Raw genomic sequence first — 18265 nt, 5'->3', positions numbered from 1 at the left:
TTGATTCAACAGCTATTGAATGCCTATTCTGTGCCAGGTGTGGTGCTGGGCACTGATGATTCAACAGTAGAAAATAAAAATAAAAATCCCTTAATGGAGTTTATAGTATAGTAATGAAGACAACAGGAAGACAATAATAAGATAAACATGTAATAAATGTATCATTGCATATAGTGATAAGTTCTGAGGAGAAAAAGTAAATCAGAAAGGAGGCAGGTAATGTCAGGCAGTTAAGAGGAGGTGGATGGGACCTACAATTTTAGATAAAGTGGTGAAGGAGGTTTCACTAAGAAGATGATGTTTGAATAAAGACCTGAAGGAAATGAAAGATAAGTAAGTTATAGAGATACGCTGTGCAACAATGAGGCTATAGATAACAATACTGTGGATATTCAAAGCAACTTCAAAGACTTGTCTTTAAAAAATGGTAATAGTGGAGCTATTAAGGCTCCAGGCCTCCATGAAGCTTTATGAAAGTAATTATTCTGATTATACTAACAGCTTCCTGAGGCCTAGAAAGACCTAAGAAAATATTAGCTCTTTGGCAAGGTACTAAATTAATTTATGAAAAATACGGTTCATCTGCTTTCCATCAACCATTTACTTGTGGTTTGCCAGTTGCCTTTGTAACTTTGAACATAGAACATAAAACAAATAATGAAACGCTAATGTTCTTTTATTTAAAAGAAGTGGCCTACTCCAAGATATCAGTCTTGTCATAACTGATTTCCAAAGTCTGAGTTTGATGAAACAGCTTTTAAGAACTATTCTGGTTCCTAAAAAGTGGATAAGAAAGGCTATTGGCTGGGCATCAAAATAGGAACATGATAGTAAACTAATTCCTATAATATGTAACAGCTATTTATTGGCCAAGGTTTAGAATGCTTGTCTTAGAAACTAGTATACATTTTAACATACCACGTAATACAGCAAGGTGCACAAAAAGATACACATATTTTACCCCTTTAGTCACCATCTATTATACCATATTATACAGAGTACCCCATAAAGCCTGTGTACAAGGAGGTAAAAAGACCTGTACACTGAAAACTATGACACTGATGAAAGAAATTAAAGAAGACACAAATAAATGCAAAGGTATTCTGTTCTCATGGGTTGGAAGAATTAATAATGTTAAAATGTTTGTACTGTCAGTGTGATTCTTATCAAAATTCCAATGGCATTTTTCATAGAACAAACAATCTTAAAATTTATATGGAACCACAAAAAACCTTCAATAGCCAAAGCAGTCTTGAAAAAGAACAAATCTGGAAGCATCATCATCCCTGATTTCAAACTATGTTACATAGCTTCAGTATTCAAATCAGTATGGTATTGGCATAAAAACAGACACGTAGGTCGATGGAATAGAGAGCTTTGATATAAACCCATGCATAGTCAACTAATTTACGACAAAGGAACCAGGAATATACATTGGAGAGAGGGTATTCTGTTCAATAAATGGTGTTGGGAAAACTGGACCACTGTCTTACACCATACATAAAAACTGACTTAGTAAGATTATAAAGACTTGAATGTATGACCTGAAACCATAAAACTCCTAGAAGAAAACGTAGGCAGTAAGCTCCTCGACATCTGTCTTGGGGCCAGTCAATCAGAGGGTGGTTTTAGGTCAAGTTTCCTAGAATTTTTCTAGTTTCTCCACCTGTAACTACAGTATTAGTGTTGTAATACTTCTAAGTAGTTCTTTTACAGCTTCCACCACTAGTTCTAGGAACCTTGTAACAGTCATTCTGTTTAATATTTATGCATTTCAACTTATTTATTTGGAAACAGTAACAATCATTAATGAAAAGAAGCCATTATTAAATATAATAAACATAATTAAATGGCACACTTTATTTTTTTGTTTTGTTTTGTAAACTTTTTATTAAAGCATAATTGATATATCATATTATATTAGTTTCAGGTGTACAACATAATATGTAAATTCGACATCTATATACCTTACAAATTGATAAACATGACTTCTAGTAACCTGTCACTGTACAGTTATTACGATATTATTGACTATATTGCCTATGCTGTAAATTACATCCCTGTGACTTATTTTATAACTGGAAATTTGTACCTCTAAATCGCCTTTATCTTTTTGCCCATCCCCTCTGACAACCATCAGTGTGTTCTCTGTATCTATGTATCTCTGTTTTTGTTTTGTTTTGCTTTCTTGTTTGTTTTGACCTTCAGATTCTACATATAAATGAAATCATATGGTATTTGTCTTTCTCTGCTGACTTATTTTACTTATTTCAGCATTAATACCCTCTAGAACCTTCATGTTGTCACACATTGCAAGATTTCATTCTTTTTTATGGATAATATTCCATTGTATATAAATACCACATCTTCTTCATCCATTCCTCTGTTGATAGATACCTAGATTGCTCCCATGTCTTGACTATTGTCAATAATGCTGCAGTGAACATAGGGTGCATATGTCTGTTTGAATTAGTGTTTTCAATTTTTCAGGATAAATGCCCAGAAGTGGAATTGCTGGGTTGTATGGTAGTCCTATTTTTTTTCCTTTTATTGGGGAGTAATATGTCCCCAATGCAGGGAGTAATATGTCCCTCCGGGGCCCATCAGCTCCAAGTCGTTGTTCTTCAATCTAGTTCTGGAGGGCGCAGCTCAGCTCCAAGTCCAGTCGCTGTTCTCAATCTTAGTTGCAGGGGACGCAGCCCACCATCCCATGCAGGAATCAACCAGCAACCTTTGTTGTTGAGAGCTCGTGCTCCAACCAACTGAGCCATCTGGCTGCCCTGGTAGTTCTATTTTTAATTTTTTTGAGGAAGCTTCATACTGTTTTCCATAATGGCTGTACCAATTTACATTACCTTCAACAGTGCAGGACTGTTCCCTTCTCTCCACGTCCTCGCCAACACTTGTTATTTGTTGTCTTGTTGATAATAGCCATTCTAACAGGTGTGAGGTGACATGTCATTGTGGTTTTGGTTGTCCTGATGATTAGTGATTTTGAGTATCTTTTCATATGTCTGTTGGCCACTTGTATGTCTTCTTTGGGAAAATGTCTATTCAGATCTTGTGTTTCTGATGTTGTGTTATATGAGTTCTTTATATATTTTGGATATTAATTCCTTATCAGATATATCATTTGTAAGTATCTTCTCCCATTTGGTAGGTTGCATTTTTGTTTTGTTGGTTATTTCCTTTGCTCTGCAGAAGCTTTTTAGTTTAATATAATCCCATTAATTTATTTTTGCTTTTGTTGCCTTTTAGTACACTTTAAAGGGTGAATTTTATGGTTTGTCAATTATATTCCTACAAGGATTTTTAGAAACAATGAAAAAAAAAAAGAAAACAGAAAGAAAGAAAAAATCCTTGGTTAAAAGTTCAGAGACCAAAATCCTAGGCCTGCTTGTTCCATAAACTAGCTATTTATTGAATCAGTAACTATTTGAGAAATTGTAGGCACAGGAAATCAACTAATAAGCTAAACTGGCACGGTTCCAATTCTCATGAAGTGTTGGTGGGACAGAGTGGGAGTGTGCAGGCCTAGGAAGAGGCATATTCAGAAAGGAGAAGCATATGCCTGTAGCCAAGTACTTAAAAGAATGCCCTTATGCCAGAGGTCAGAAAGGGGGCAGAATGTAGTGTAAAATGAAAGGGCAGCCTATGCAAGGAGGCCATGTAAAAGAGTTTTGTCTTCTTTTCAGCAATAGAAAGCCATTGAGTTTTAAAGGCAAAGGAATGGTGACATCATATCTGTGTCTTGGAAAGATGGCTTTGGCTGCTTTAAAAATTATGAATTAGAGGTGTCCAAGAGTGGAAATAGGCACACTCATTAGGAGGCTAGTTTCGATGAGAGATGATGGAAGCTTGGGACTAATGAGCGAGAGGGACATGTCAAAATAATCCCTAGATTTCTGAAGTCCAGAACTCGAAGAAAAGAGGATGTCTTAGTACACTGAGCTTTATAGAATTGTTGGATAGGGTGTTCCAAAATTACCCTTTACTGACTCATTTTTAAAATAGTATAGATTGCAATAAATAGGAATGAATGAACAGGCATATTTTCATGTTAATACGCATATATGAGTTGGTATTGTAACCTTCACTCCCACTATGGTCGCTTTTAAAAATGTATCCGTTTGATTTATCATAATGAAATTAGATTGAAGGGATTTATAACTTTGGTAATTTAAAATGCAGTATGTTTTGCTTTACTGTATTATCTTTGTTTCAACAAGGTTTTTATTGTATTTTTCTCCCTTCAGTATTTGATTTTCATCAAGCAGCGGATGGTATCCAGGAACAACAGAGACAAGAACAAGCAGGAAAAAAGTATGTTTTTTTTTGTTTGTTTTTGGTGCAGTTGAAGCATATACAGACCCTTATGCTTAAATTCTAGGTGAGGTTGAAGAAAAATAAGTATTAAAATATCCAGTTTAGATTTCAGAGAAAATCAATAGGATTATATAAATAAACTTACAGGAAATAGCATAAACAGAAAATAGTCATAGTAACTTCCTTATTTGTGATGATCTGACCAAAAGAACTACATCTTTCTTGTCTAACTCAAAGCTTGTTTTGATTGATTTTTAAGTTTGGGTACCACAAAAAAGGGCATTGGACCAGTTTATTCTTCCAAAGCTGCTCGGAGTGGACTCAGGATGTGCGATCTGGTTTCTGACTTTGATGGCTTCTCTGAGAGGTAACGAACTTGGGTTTCAGAATGGAAAGAGCAAGTGGATTTTTAGAATTTTTAAAACCCACGATGCAAATTGGTATTTTTGTTTAGAATATTAAAGTTATTTTTTATTATATTCTAATTGGTCCTTTATTTCAAATTACTTCATGAAAAGTAACATGATGTTATTATCATAGCATCACTCCAAGAAAGACAAAGCCAAAATTATACTTAAGGACTGGAGTTTGGAATGGTTTGCTGAGAAACAGATGTTTCCAGGGGAGGTGGCGGTACTTTGGTGGAGCCACTGCATCCTTGGGCCTCATTTTTTCAGATCCAGAGGCTCCATTTTGTCCTGTCACCTAGAATGATTAGCCTCTCACCTACTGAGGTACTGGTGAACTATTGTGTACCAAGCTTACCTTGCAAAATAGAAATAACACATTGACACTTAACTCTCTGTAGAAAAATCTCCATGGGAAACCTAATAATCCCCAGAAGGCAATATGGTGACTCAGTGAGGGGGAGTTAGCTATTGTGTTTGTAACAGGTGGGATCAAAAGTATGACGTGCTCTATCCATTTTCAGTCAGCACTTCGTTTGCACTGTCAGGGCACTTCCACTGAGAATATCAGACCAGTTGCTAATGTTTGCCTCTGTCGCTCTTAGAAGCATCATGTAAACCATCCTCTTTTATTTTTCATACAGTATAATTAATTCAGATGTATCTCTGGTGGTTACAGATTTCAGTTATTTCCCCCTACACATATGTAACCTTAATTATGTTGCTGATATTCCTAAACTTGAGTAAAACATATTTTAAGAGTATCATTTATCATAATTGATCTCCTTTATTAATTTTTATTTCTCAGAATGTTACTTAAGTTTGGGGATTAATTTTTTAAGATCACTTATTTATAGAACTCATTTGAATCAAATAATGTTTTTCAGAATATTTTTAAACAGAGCTAATGTCTTGATTTTTGTGTATTTCTCAGGTTCAAAGTTCTAGCTAACCAGTACAAATCTATATACCCTACTCTGGAAATAGACATCGAAGGTGAATTACAAAAACTCAAGGTACTGCTTTCTTCTTACCTTTTTAGTGTCCTTTCAAAAACTACTTTGCCAAATTGGCATTCGCTCTTTCATCATGCAGGCTTTGTGTTACGCCTTATCCTGAAAATATAAGGATGAAGAACATACGGTCTTTAATTTCCTTTATGGAAATTACATTGTGCTGAGAAGTTATACATTAAATAGTTTATAGTATAATAAGTGCCACACAGATATGTGTCAAGTATTATAGATAAGAACTAGTAAAGTGATTTGTTTGCCCCTTTTAAATCTAAAAGCACATAGACCTAAAAGGACATGGCATGTTTGAATAACTTCACGTGATGTGGCTTAAACAACCCTCAGAGGGGAGCAGAGAACAGGAGTCAAGGACCTGAAAATAAAGTTAGACAAGTAGGGGCAAATCATAGGTCTTGTAATGGTTTTATATGCAGTGATAGGGAGTTTAGCTTTTGTCCTGGAGATAATGAAAAACTAATGAATAATTCTGAGTGGAAAAAAGACTAGATTTGTATTACGTAAAAATCACTCATAGCTATATGGAGGATAATCAAAGGGATGAGAGAGAGGTGATGACTGAAAGCCAGCCGCCCATTTAGGAACCACATTGGCCCAAGGTTAGACCCACAGTTGGCAATTAGAAAGTGTCGGTGGTGCCTGAGTTAGTCAGTAGGCAAGTCTCCTAACCTCTCCACCCTTCCATGCCTCCACAGTCTTTGGTGAATTTCGAGCTGCTTCCTGTGTATCTGATTATTACTCCTCTTCTATAAATAAGTATGAATATCAGCTCCAGAAATGACTAGGTATTTACAAACTTCATATGCCATTCTAGAACAGTTGCAGACCTTAGGTCTATCCACTTACTAAATTTCAAAAAATGACTTCCAAGGAACATTCTAAGTCCGATATCATTATATTAATTGTAGCTTAGAATAGACTGCCATTTTCTTTACATTGTGACATGCAACAAATACTTGAAATTTATTACTAGCAACTTGGAAATATTTATGTGCTAAAGTGTGGATATTGCTTTCCGATTCTATTTTATACATGTTCCATGTGAATGCGAACTAGATGAATAACAATGAACAGAATTGGGTAAAAGTTTCTTAGTAGGTGATGAACCAGGACTTAAAGGAACAATGGATGTGATGAATGATTTGGTCATTTCAGGCATAAAAAAAGGACTAAAACAGGAATAAGCATCAGATTGACCATACTTTCATCAGTGGGTATTAACTTACTCAGGTCAATTCATGAGTGGAACTTGGAATTTCTGTAGTAGTCTTGTTAAATATTTAAACACAGTCACAACTAGGTTTTATTGTAGTTATACTGTAGACCTTGGGAAAATTCTTGTTTTAATTGAATTTTAAAATTAAGTAGCTTTATTAACACTTTAAATGTTTTGAGAAAGTTTTATAATGCTATGTAAAATAGTATTTGATATTATCTACTAGTAATACTGCTGAGATATTTTACTATTAATATAATGGAATATGATGGCAAAAGAATGTTATCAATCAATTATTAGTATTTGTATGCTTGGCAATGTCACCTGTGGCCCTCACCACAGTTTGAGAATCACATTCTGAGATTCAAGTTTTAAAACTCATGGTTACATGGATTACAAATGCAGCTTTTTAAATGTTTCACAAAATATAAAAAGCATAATGTAATATGCTGAAATCTTTTTATTTTCTTGAAAGCTGGTTTACAGAGTATGAGTACTTGGCTATTCGGAAGGCTTTCACCATTATTTGCAGTGAGGTTAATACCTTTGATTTGCATTGTATCTCTACTTTTCTCGAGCTAGTGTCTCTTTTCTGGTTCTGGAGAATCAGCATGAAAGACCAAAGGTAATCCGCAAATGCTGCAGTAGGGTGAGCACCATCAGCTCCCCCTTTCTACTTTGCTTTTGTCAGTGTTCCCTGTCATAAAGTCAGGTAATTTTTACTTGCACTGGTTATATTGTAGATTTATTAGTATACATTGAAGTTGGTTTTTGTCTTTGTATATAGGGTTATATGGAAAGGATTAAACCAATGGTGAAAGATGGAGTTTATTTCCTATATGAGGCCCTACATGGACCACCAAAAAAAATCTTGGTAGAAGGTGCAAATGCAGCACTACTAGATATTGATTTTGGTAAGTGAGATATGACTTATGGGGAGCTTAACTGGGCCCTGATGTACTTAAGATATAAAAAATTAATGTTAGCATGAAGGGGTTTTAAAACAAGGCTTTTAGCTTGTATATATGTTCAGGAATGATAGAAGTTTGTCATCTTACATTAATCTTTTTTGAAAGGAATATTGTGGAAAACAATACACGTGTTAAGTTTTATAGTTCATCAGAAAAATGAAATCACTATTTGAGTCAGTGGATTTGGGATTCTATAAACTGATTTTTATTAGTTGATTCAATTCTAGACCTCATTTCCTTAGAACTGTAAGATGATTAGATGAATCCTATGGAAGATCTTTATCTTTAATTCAGCTTAAAAAAATATGTCAGGAACTAATATACATTGTTATTAAACATGGACATTCTAAGATGTATGGAAGTCTGTTTAATTAACTCCCTGGACATGAAATTCTGAGTGGGTGTAGAGCATTTTCTCCATCTTCAAAAAGTTAACACTTAACATCTTCAAACAACTGGGGTTTGTTGACCTTTCTCTCTAAACATGATCTCTTCAGGATTAAGTCTGATTGTTCTCAGCTCGTATTGACATTTCACTGGTTTTTGACTTCCAAGTAAACCAATAAAAGAAAATGTATTTCTATATAGTGGGTGTGTATTTTGATACCATCTATGCCTATGCAGTCTGGAAAGAAAGCAGAGTATCTGATTAGCATACTGAATACTTTAAGTACGAAGAAGATCTTGGCAGGGGGAGTACACCACTCTTAGCTTAGTCAAAAAGTAGGAAAATGCTGAAACACTATAAAATTCTTAGTATCCTGTTGTCACTCTAGGTTGCAACAGTAATAGTAATACCTTACTCATAACAAAATAAATTTGTTTAAAATAACAGGAGAGTGTTAAACTACACAGATTATAAATCTATATAGTGGAATAACAGCAGGGTTTTGGCATTAAATTACTTAGCACTTCATTAGGTGAGTACCTGCCATACAGAGCTGAGTAACTGTGTCTGCGCTCAAGGAGCGCTCCACTGTAAGCACTGCAGCTGCAGCTCTAACCACCTATGTTTTTATCTCATTACAGACAAAAAGAATCAAGAAAAAAACATTGAAGCTTTGACAGGGTGGTTACAGTTATATTCAAGTCTTTCAAATACCTAGAATGTATCCAAATGCAGAATTTTCATAGTAGTTCTGTTTTTAAATAATGTATATCTGTGTGTGCATATTAATACTTGTTTCTATTTTTAGGAACTTATCCTTTTGTAACCTCTTCAAACTGTACAGTTGGAGGTGTTTGCACTGGGTTGGGTATGCCCCCTCAGAATGTTGGAGAAGTGTATGGAGTCGTGAAAGCTTACACAACTAGAGTTGGCATTGGTGCCTTTCCTACAGAACAAGACAACGTAAGCCTATTTCTCCGTAAATCTCATTCCAAAGTTTTAAAATAAAAATTCATACTTTTTTTTTTCTTTAATGAATTCTTGTCTTCTGGGCATGTCACTTAATTGGCTAGATTGATCAGAACAACATTAAAAAAACTTTATGCATGGGGTGGCTGGTTAGCTCAGTTGGTTAGAGCACGGTGCTCTTAACAACAAGGTTGCTGGTTCAATCCCCACATGGGCCACTGTGAGCTGCGCCCTCCTTAAATGCAAAAACAAAAGCAAACAAAACTGTATGTACATCTTTATTGTTAGTGGCAGCAGGTTGGCAACAAAAGAGGGAGGGATTAGAGTCTCTAAAGGGAATTGTAATTGCAAGGCTACAGGAAGGTGGGTTTACAAAGGGCATTAAGACAGTGGAGGAGAAAGAAGTTAAAAATGACAACTACCTTTCAGCGAGAACTTATTAGGAGCCACGAGTGAGGGAAGTGACCTCCAGACACTGTCTAATCACAGCCAACGCTTACCTGGTGGTGACCTGGGGCCAGGTGCTGCTTAAGTTCTGTGCACTCAGAAGCTCTTTGGACCCTCACAACAGCTCAGGGAGCTGGTAGTCTCACCATCCCCATTCTGCCTCAGGCCACACAAATAGGGCTGGGATTCAAACCTGACAGAGCAACATTTAAAAAAATACATAATTATAATGATGTCAGACTATAAGAGGTAAGGAAATGACGGCTGTAGTCAGTAAGGCATAAATTAGGGAACAGATAGATCACAGAAAATTAGTTATAGGAAGTGGCTGTAGCTTAGATCTCTGCGCATTGTTTTCAACCTTAAGTCTCTTTAAAAGAGCATTATGTTATCAACAAGTACTTATTACATGCAAGTTCGCCTAATAGTATTCAGGAAAATGATCAGACTACAGTTGTTCTTGGAACAACTTACCTTAAGTTGTCTATTTTAAATACTAACAACTTAGTTTTATATTTTTTATATGTTAATCTAAATTTTAGGAAGTGATCTATATAACATCATAAAAATATTGTGTTTTTTTTTAAGTTAAAGTTTATTGGGGTGACAATTATTAGTAAAGTTACATAGATTTCAGGTGTACAATTCTGTATGTAATACATTATCTTTACCTCACACTGTGTATTCACCACCCAGAGTCAGTTCTCTTGCCATCAACATATATTAGACCCCATTCACCTTCTTCTAGAGCCCCTTTCCCCCCTTACCCTCTGGTAACCCTTAAACTATTGTCTATGTCTGTGAGTTTTTGTTCAAAATATTGGTTTTTAAAATAATGGTAAAAAATGAAACCAAAAGTGGATGTATTTCAAGTAACGCCTCCCTTGCTTTTAGAATCCATCATCTCTATGGAATTCTATTTTTGACTTAGTTGTTTCCTGAAAGATATTCATCTCAAAGAGACTTTGTTTGACTTGTTACATGATCTTAAGTATAATTCTACTAGATTTACAGCATTGGTATTCTAATCCTAAAGTTCTATTTTGTGTTCCCTAGGAAATTGGGGAATTGCTACAAACAAGGGGTAGAGAGTTTGGTGTAACTACTGGAAGGAAAAGAAGGTGTGGCTGGTTGGACCTTGTTTTGCTCAAATATGCTCATATGATTAATGGATTTACTGCGTGAGTATTTTTAGAAACATTCATTTCGGAAATATAGGACTATTCATGGTCACAGGTTAAATTCTATAGAATGCAAACTTGAGGTAGTGCCTTAACAGAAAAATTTCTCCCTTTAGTCTCTGAATGAAATTTTAGTTCAAGGTAGAAGTGGACCAAGGTATAGAAGGGTACACAAGGAGAGGGACCCCAAGTTATCTTCCTAGACATCCAATGTTGGAAGAAAAGAGTTATGATACTTTTACATGCATATGAGTATGGAGGGAAGTAAGATGGGTGTGAAGGTAGGTAGGTAAGCAGATACCATGTTTCCCTGAAAATAAGACCTAGCTGGACAATCAGCCCTAATGTGTCTTTTGGAGCAAAAATTAATATAAGACATGATCTCATTTTACTATAAGACTGGGTCTTATATAATTGATATAATATAATATAATATAATACTGGGTCTTATTTTACTATCATATAAGACCAGGTCTTATATAATATAATTAGTATAAGACTGGGTCTTATATTAATATTTGCTCCAAAAGATGCATTAGAGCTAGGTCCAGCTAGGTTTTATTCTCAGGGAAACACGGGAGATAGAGATAGAGAGAGAGAGAGAGAGAGAGAGAGAGAGAACAAGCATAGAGTGTACGTATATACAGAGTGGAGGCCATATAACAGTGATTTAGTGCATAGGGTTGATTGAGGTCTGACTACTGGATTCAAACCTAGATCCATGCATTATGCTGTGTGACTGGGCAAGTTAATCTTTCTGTGCCTTTTTTTTTTTTTATCATCTTTAGTATCTAGATAATAGTGTTACCTACTTCATAGGGTTTTTGAAAATTAGGTGAGAAATGTAGTGAGAGCATACAGCATATTGCCTGGCTCACTGAAATTGCTCGGTAAGTTATTAACACATATACATAAATATGTAAATAAATGTATTCATGTCTATTACTGTGGCTTAACTCCTAGCAAATAACAGAATAAAGGATAAAAAGTATATTTGTTCAAATTACTTAAAGTAGTTTGTTGGTAAGCATCCCAAACCTAGTGTTTTATGTCATTTCCACAGATTTTTTCCCTTAAAGCTCTGTTGTCCAGTCAGTTTATTGAGAGATTTTGATGTATCACAAGGAGTTCCTTGATGTGTGTTTTTCCCTCTCCTTTGACAATTTCTGACCAAAAGGTTGGAGGTGATTATAACCAGAGTGCAGAAATGAGGGTTGATGGTGTCCATGTAAATACGCATGTATCGTGGTCAATGTGGGACAGTGAGTTCTGCTGTCCCACACCACAGCATGTGACCTTCACTCCAGGCAGCCTCCCAAAGTAGGTGTTGATCATGAGAAAGATAAGCCAGAGTGTGTGAGTCAATCAGTGAAAATCTATTATAATTAATAATAATTATAACTCACTAGTAGATCAGTTAAATCATTTTTTTATGAGAAAAATACATCAGTATATTGTCCTGTTGTGTTTTATGTGTGGCATGCTTTAAGACATAATTCTTTAAAAGTTTGCTGTTTTAACATTGTTTTTTCTTCCAAAATTAGGTTGGCACTTACCAAATTGGATATTTTGGACATGTTTACAGAGATCAAAGTTGGAGTTGCTTACAAGTTAGATGGTGAAATCATACCTCATTTCCCAGGTACTCTTTTTTAGGCCATATATAAAGAATATTATTAGGTGAATGTATTAGAGCAATTTCATAAAGCTCTTCTGTATAATTTATGACATATAGTCACAGGCTTATTATGCCTTCGTGAATAGTGCCAGTATATTCACTTATTATTGGCATTTGTTTTGTAGCTGCTATGCATTTGGGTACTGGGTCTCAGAAAGCAAACTCAAAAGTAGGAAAGAAGAAACATGGTACCTCTGAGCCCAGCTGCTTCTGAATGTCATCTGCCTTATTGTGAAACTAACGAACGTCTATGTTACTTATTGTGAAAGTAACGTCTATGTTACTTTCCCTTGAGGAAAGTAGGGTAGGAGGAAAGAGCCCGAGCCTGTCAGGGTAAGCAAGGCCTTGATACATTAACCCACCCTGTCCTTCAAGCCGCATGAATGACTCTCTAATCTCTGTTTTGTGTAAAGTGGATGGATGTAGGGACACTTCCTACTTGAGGACATGTGTTTTTTCAGGCACATCTTTAGTTGTATGATTTCTTCAGTTATGCAGGAAGTTCCATAAATGTTTCTAGCTTCCAGAAACAGGAACTGTTAATTTGTTTAGCCCTCCAGTAAGACTGGGAATATGCCAAATGAAGGAATATTGACTAGCTTAGTGAAGCGTGGTAGGTGGGTAGGTTTTGTGGCTTGCTAATGAGGAGCAGTCCTTAGGAACTGAGGATGGCTGCAAGTTCTTAGAAAAATGTGTAGTGATTATCTGTTAGTCTGACATCTGGGCCATCTCCAGTTTGGTTTCTCTTGACTGTTCTTTTCCTTGATTGAGGTTCACTGTTTCTATGTCTAATGACTTTTGGTTGAGTTTTGGACATTGTAGGTAATCGGTTGTAGAGACTCAGATTCTGAGTGTCTCAGTCCTGAAGAGGGGCATCTGGAGTTAGTATAGCATCCACTATACAATCTCTAGCAAAAGAAACTAGTCTGCTTTTAGTACATTTTCAGTTTCTGTTAGGGCATACAGAGAAAATGGTTAGGTGAGATAATGAAAGAAAGTTCCATCGAAGCTTTTCTGCATAGTCACAAAAACAATCAGTAGGTTTCCCAGAGGAGAACAAGTGTTCAGGCCTTTCTGTGAGATTGCCGACATGATACAGAGTCACAGTCCCTAATCCATCATGTAGAAATCAAAAAAGCTCTAAAAACTGAAAGTTTTAAGTTTGACACCAAACTCATTGACAACCAAACCTGACTTGAACTGATGTTAGAACTAATAATCTACCTGCTGAGAGTGAATAATCCTGTGTTGCTGTAGAAATATGTTTGATTGTAAAAATACTATCTCAGATGGTATATGAACCATTCTACTTTTCTAAACTATGAAAACTTCTAAATTCCAAAACGCATCTGGCTGCAAGGATTTTGACAAGAGATTGTGAACTTAAGATATATCGAAAAGTTGTTTGACAATAGGCAGTGTACACAATGAACAAATACACTTTTTAACTTATTCAGCAAACCAAGAAGTCTTAAATAAAGTTGAAGTTCAATATAAGACTCTCCCAGGATGGAACACAGACATATCAAATGCAAGGACATTTAAAGAACTACCTGTTAATGCACAAAATTATGTTCGATTTATTGAAGATGAGCTTCAAATTCCAGGTAAATATAAACACTTTATGAACAACTAACTTTGCTTTTTCTACTTTTGGCTTAACTGTCTACCTTTGAAATAGGATAAGAGATCTTTATTCATAGAGTGCTCATGATTTGTGTAGATACCCAGGACATGATAAAATAATTTTATGCCTTAGAGTAAATATCAACATCTTTCTTTAACCCTTATTGTGCCTGAAGACAATAGATTACCTCTCACTGGTTTTGACCCTGTCTTGGTCTGTTTTTACTCCGTGACATTCGTTCTTGTTTCTCCCTCTTAATAACAAATCCTTTTGTATCTTCACCACCACCAAAAATGGCTTGTGGTTTTATTCATTTTGGGTTAAACCACCCTGGGGAAGTTTCTTGAATAGATACTAGAAAATAATAGATACTGAAAATAGGAAATCTAGTTTGAAAAAATAAGGAAAAGTAAGAAAAAAAATAAAACTTCTTTATTAAAAAACAAATACAGAGGGCGCCAAAAAAATGTATACACATTTTAAGAAAGGAAAAAGCTATTAAAATTGTAATACTTAATATATACCGATAACAAAAAAAGAATACAAGTCACATTTGACTTCTGCAATTACAAGAGGTGCTCAAAGTGGTTACCATCAGTGTCCAGACACTTCTGATTATGACAAACTACTGCTTGAACAACGTTGACCAAAGTGTCCACTTGTATGCAGAATTTTGGCACCCTCAGTATAAGCTGGTCAACGAGTTAGGCATAACCAAGTTATGGCTGTGACTAGTTATGTGAAGTTTTTCTTCCAACACATTGCTTTTTCCTTTTTATTTGCACCGAAGGAAATTTGAGAGACAAAAGGTGAAGTGGGTGGGATCCTTTTATATGGATCCTCCATATAAAATCTATTATGTACTTATTCTCATTTTGTTTTGTGGTTCATGTCAAACATGAATCTTGTTTTCCAGCCACCCCTTTTAGCTTGATGTGCAATTCAGTAAGCATGTTTGCTCACTCCTCTTGGTCAACAGCTTTTGAAATCTAAACAAGTGAATTTAATAATGACATCTGTAAAATACCATAAAGATTTATCCATGAGGTACAGCTGATTAGAGATGCCCACAGGCTGGTACAGTAGGCAGTTCTTAAGCTGTGCAAGTTAAAACAGTTCTTGTCCAGGTATTTCTGCTTTTTTGAGACGTGAAAGTGACCACGACACTTCAGTATCCTCTTAGCATCATCCATTTATGAAAGGTGCTTGTCTATTCTAGTTATTAGGAACTTGATCAAAGGTTCTTTAGGTCCCTGCTAGTTTGGGCCAAGATTTTTCTAGCCTCATTATTGGAAATTGAGGAATTGTAAATATCAGTCAATTAAAACAGGAAACCATAAGGTAGACTTACCCTGTGCTGGATCTCAGATGCACATTCTGATGGTTTAGAAACTGGCACAATCTGCTGACAGAATAGAACAAAAAGGTAACAAAAGGCACGAAAAGTTACATGGTGACAATGAGAAAAGTGGGGGGTCCGTTAATCCCAAAGATTGACCATTATAAATGAATTAATGCTATTCTTACACTGTTTTCCTTCCCTTCCCAGTTAAATGGATTGGTGTAGGTAAATCCAGAGAGTCTATGATTCAGCTCTTCTAAGGATTTCCAGTGACACAAGAAATACTCCTTGAGAAGGGGGGGAAAGGACTTTCTTAAATATTTCATTTATGATCTACAAATTTCAAGAATAAAGACATTGACATGAGTTGTAAGCCCCACCGTTGTTTCCAGTCTTTTAAGATGGATGGCTGGTGTGGAGATAGACTTCGGCTTATTCCAGTGTCGGCGGCCTTAGCTGGCATCATTGCCGAAATCATTTGTTGCTCCTGCTGCTCATGGTGCCACATTTTGTTTTTTTTTTAATGTTTAGTAATGGTATAACCCATGTTGTTTGAAATCTAAAATAGAGTTACTTTCAATGTAGTTCTTCATTATTGTCATTGTGTGTTCATAGGTTTTACCTCTATTACATGGTAAGAACAATTAATGCAGTTTTGCACAAATATTTTTACATTCTGATCATTCAGTTCTGTCATTGTAATCTTTGCAGCTAGAAAAAAATGATGGTAAGAGAGGAGTTCTGTAAACTTTTGTAATGCTATAAATTCTGTTTAAATTGTGAACCATTTATTTTCTGCTGAGACCATTGCAAATTTGAGCTTTGGTGGGGCAGGGTGATATATTCATGGGTCCTTTAATTTGTACAGAACACAAAACTTATTTCTCTCTGTAAACTGTTTAATACATTGAACATTTAATTCAATGTTCTAAGAGAAAAGGTGTTCCCTAAAACAACAATCTTAATGTTAAAAAATTAGTCATTAAAAGATCTGTTGTGATATTTGGTGGATATTTTTCTTTAAGTTCAGACATTAATTCTGAAATGTGTAGCCTTCCTATTTTGTCATACCATTATTTCTAAATCTAGTGGATTGATTTTTCAGCATCGTGCCTGCCAATATGCCTACAAAATCATCTGTAAACATCCAAATGAACCCAAATTGTTGGTCATGCCTTTATTTCTCCTTTCTTGGTAAAAAAGAGGTGTCATTTTAACAATTAGGCCTAACATATTGTGTTATAGATTATATCCTGCAGTGAACTATTTTAAATGTTTAAATTAGGTGCCACTTAAATTTATTTTATTATACCATCAATAGCTGATTAAAAAGAACAAGATATTTCTAGTATGCTTTGTGTATTGTGTTTTTGTTTTGATAACAGGATCAGAGAAGTAATGGTAATCCTAGTATATATAAGATGGTGCTTTATCTCTGCAGTCTGTGGGGATACAGTGGGGAGAGAGGAAAAACAGAATCTTTGAAAGGATCTAAATATCTTCACTAGATGTATTTTTATTGATACTTTTAGTTCAAGAAAAATTCCAAAATAGGAGCAGCCTTGATGGATTCAATAAATCAAAAGGATAATACAGATAATCTTACAAGCCCATTACTGATCACTAATGACCTTTATGTAAAAATGATAATTTACACTTAATATATGATAAATATTTTTTATTTATTCTTTTGGAAGTTGAATGGGTTTTATTTCTCCTGACTCTTTCATCTTCCTGCTTGAATTCCAAATTAGATTAGCTACTCAGAGATGAAAGCTCTTAGAGGTAAGCATTTTAAAGTCTACATTCTCATCTTGGCTCTGAGCATTGCCTTATTGAAAAAGTGTAACGCTGCTATTGATGTTGATAGACATTTACTCATTTTTGACCAGTGCGAGTGATTCTTTCCTGTTTGCCTTTAAAAGTGAGCTGTTTGCTGATTAAATTGGTTACGAGAGGATCTATTCTTTAGATACAGTTCAGTCTTAAAAATCATAGATAACTATTCAAATAATAAATCTTTATTGAACAAGTGTATACCGTAATCCCCCCTTACCCGAGGGGGTATGTTCCAAGAACCCCAATGAATTCCTGAAACCACAGATAGTACCAAACCCTACATATACTATGTTTTTTCCTTTACATGCATACCTGTGATAAAGTTTAACTTATAAATTAAGGACAGGAAGAGCTTAACAATAACAAAAAATAAAATAGAATAAGTATACTGTAATAAAAGTTACGTGAATGTGGTCCGTCTCTCAAAATATCTCATTGTGCTGTACTCACCCTTGTGATGATGGCAGATGATATAATGCCTTTGTGATGAGATGAGATGAAGGGAGGTAGAGACGCTGGACAAAGGGCTGATTTGTGGGCTGGAGCAAGGCTGCAGGAGATTTCACCACGCTATTCTGAATGGCATGCAATTTAAAACTTATGAATTGTTTATTTCTGGAGTTTTTTTTTTTTTTAATTTATTTTTTTAATTTATTGGGGTGACAATTGTTAGTAAAATTACATAGATTTCAGGTATACAATTCTGTATTATGGAGTTTTCCATTTAATATTTTCACACCACCGTTGACCTCGGGTAACTGAAACTGCAGAAAGTGAAAGCCTGCATAAGGGGGGACTGCTCTATGCTAGATTCTACTAGATACAAGTAATGTTATGTGCTGC

The 18265-nt window shown here is 35.3% G+C and overlaps 1 protein-coding gene across 1 annotated transcript in view; it reads left to right on the top strand.

The window, feature by feature from the left end:
* The window catches only part of ADSS2 (adenylosuccinate synthase 2), a 32770-nt gene extending 15836 nt beyond the window's left edge, over positions 1 to 16934 (top strand). Inside the window, exons 5-13 of the mRNA XM_019730861.2 lie at positions 4257 to 4323; positions 4586 to 4693; positions 5668 to 5749; positions 7768 to 7894; positions 9148 to 9302; positions 10812 to 10936; positions 12481 to 12578; positions 14072 to 14221; positions 15791 to 16934. Of these exons, the coding sequence (XP_019586420.2) occupies positions 4257 to 4323; positions 4586 to 4693; positions 5668 to 5749; positions 7768 to 7894; positions 9148 to 9302; positions 10812 to 10936; positions 12481 to 12578; positions 14072 to 14221; positions 15791 to 15843 (965 nt within the window). The 3' untranslated portion in view covers positions 15844 to 16934. The remainder of the gene's footprint in view (positions 1 to 4256; positions 4324 to 4585; positions 4694 to 5667; positions 5750 to 7767; positions 7895 to 9147; positions 9303 to 10811; positions 10937 to 12480; positions 12579 to 14071; positions 14222 to 15790) is intronic.
* The last annotated feature ends 1331 nt before the right edge of the window (positions 16935 to 18265 follow it).

Source organism: Rhinolophus sinicus, linkage group LG12 (assembly GCF_036562045.2).
Source record: "Rhinolophus sinicus isolate RSC01 linkage group LG12, ASM3656204v1, whole genome shotgun sequence".
Lineage (NCBI taxonomy): Eukaryota > Metazoa > Chordata > Mammalia > Chiroptera > Rhinolophidae > Rhinolophus > Rhinolophus sinicus.
Note: the sequence above shows the minus strand (reverse complement) of the source record. Positions and strands in the feature narration are given on the sequence as shown.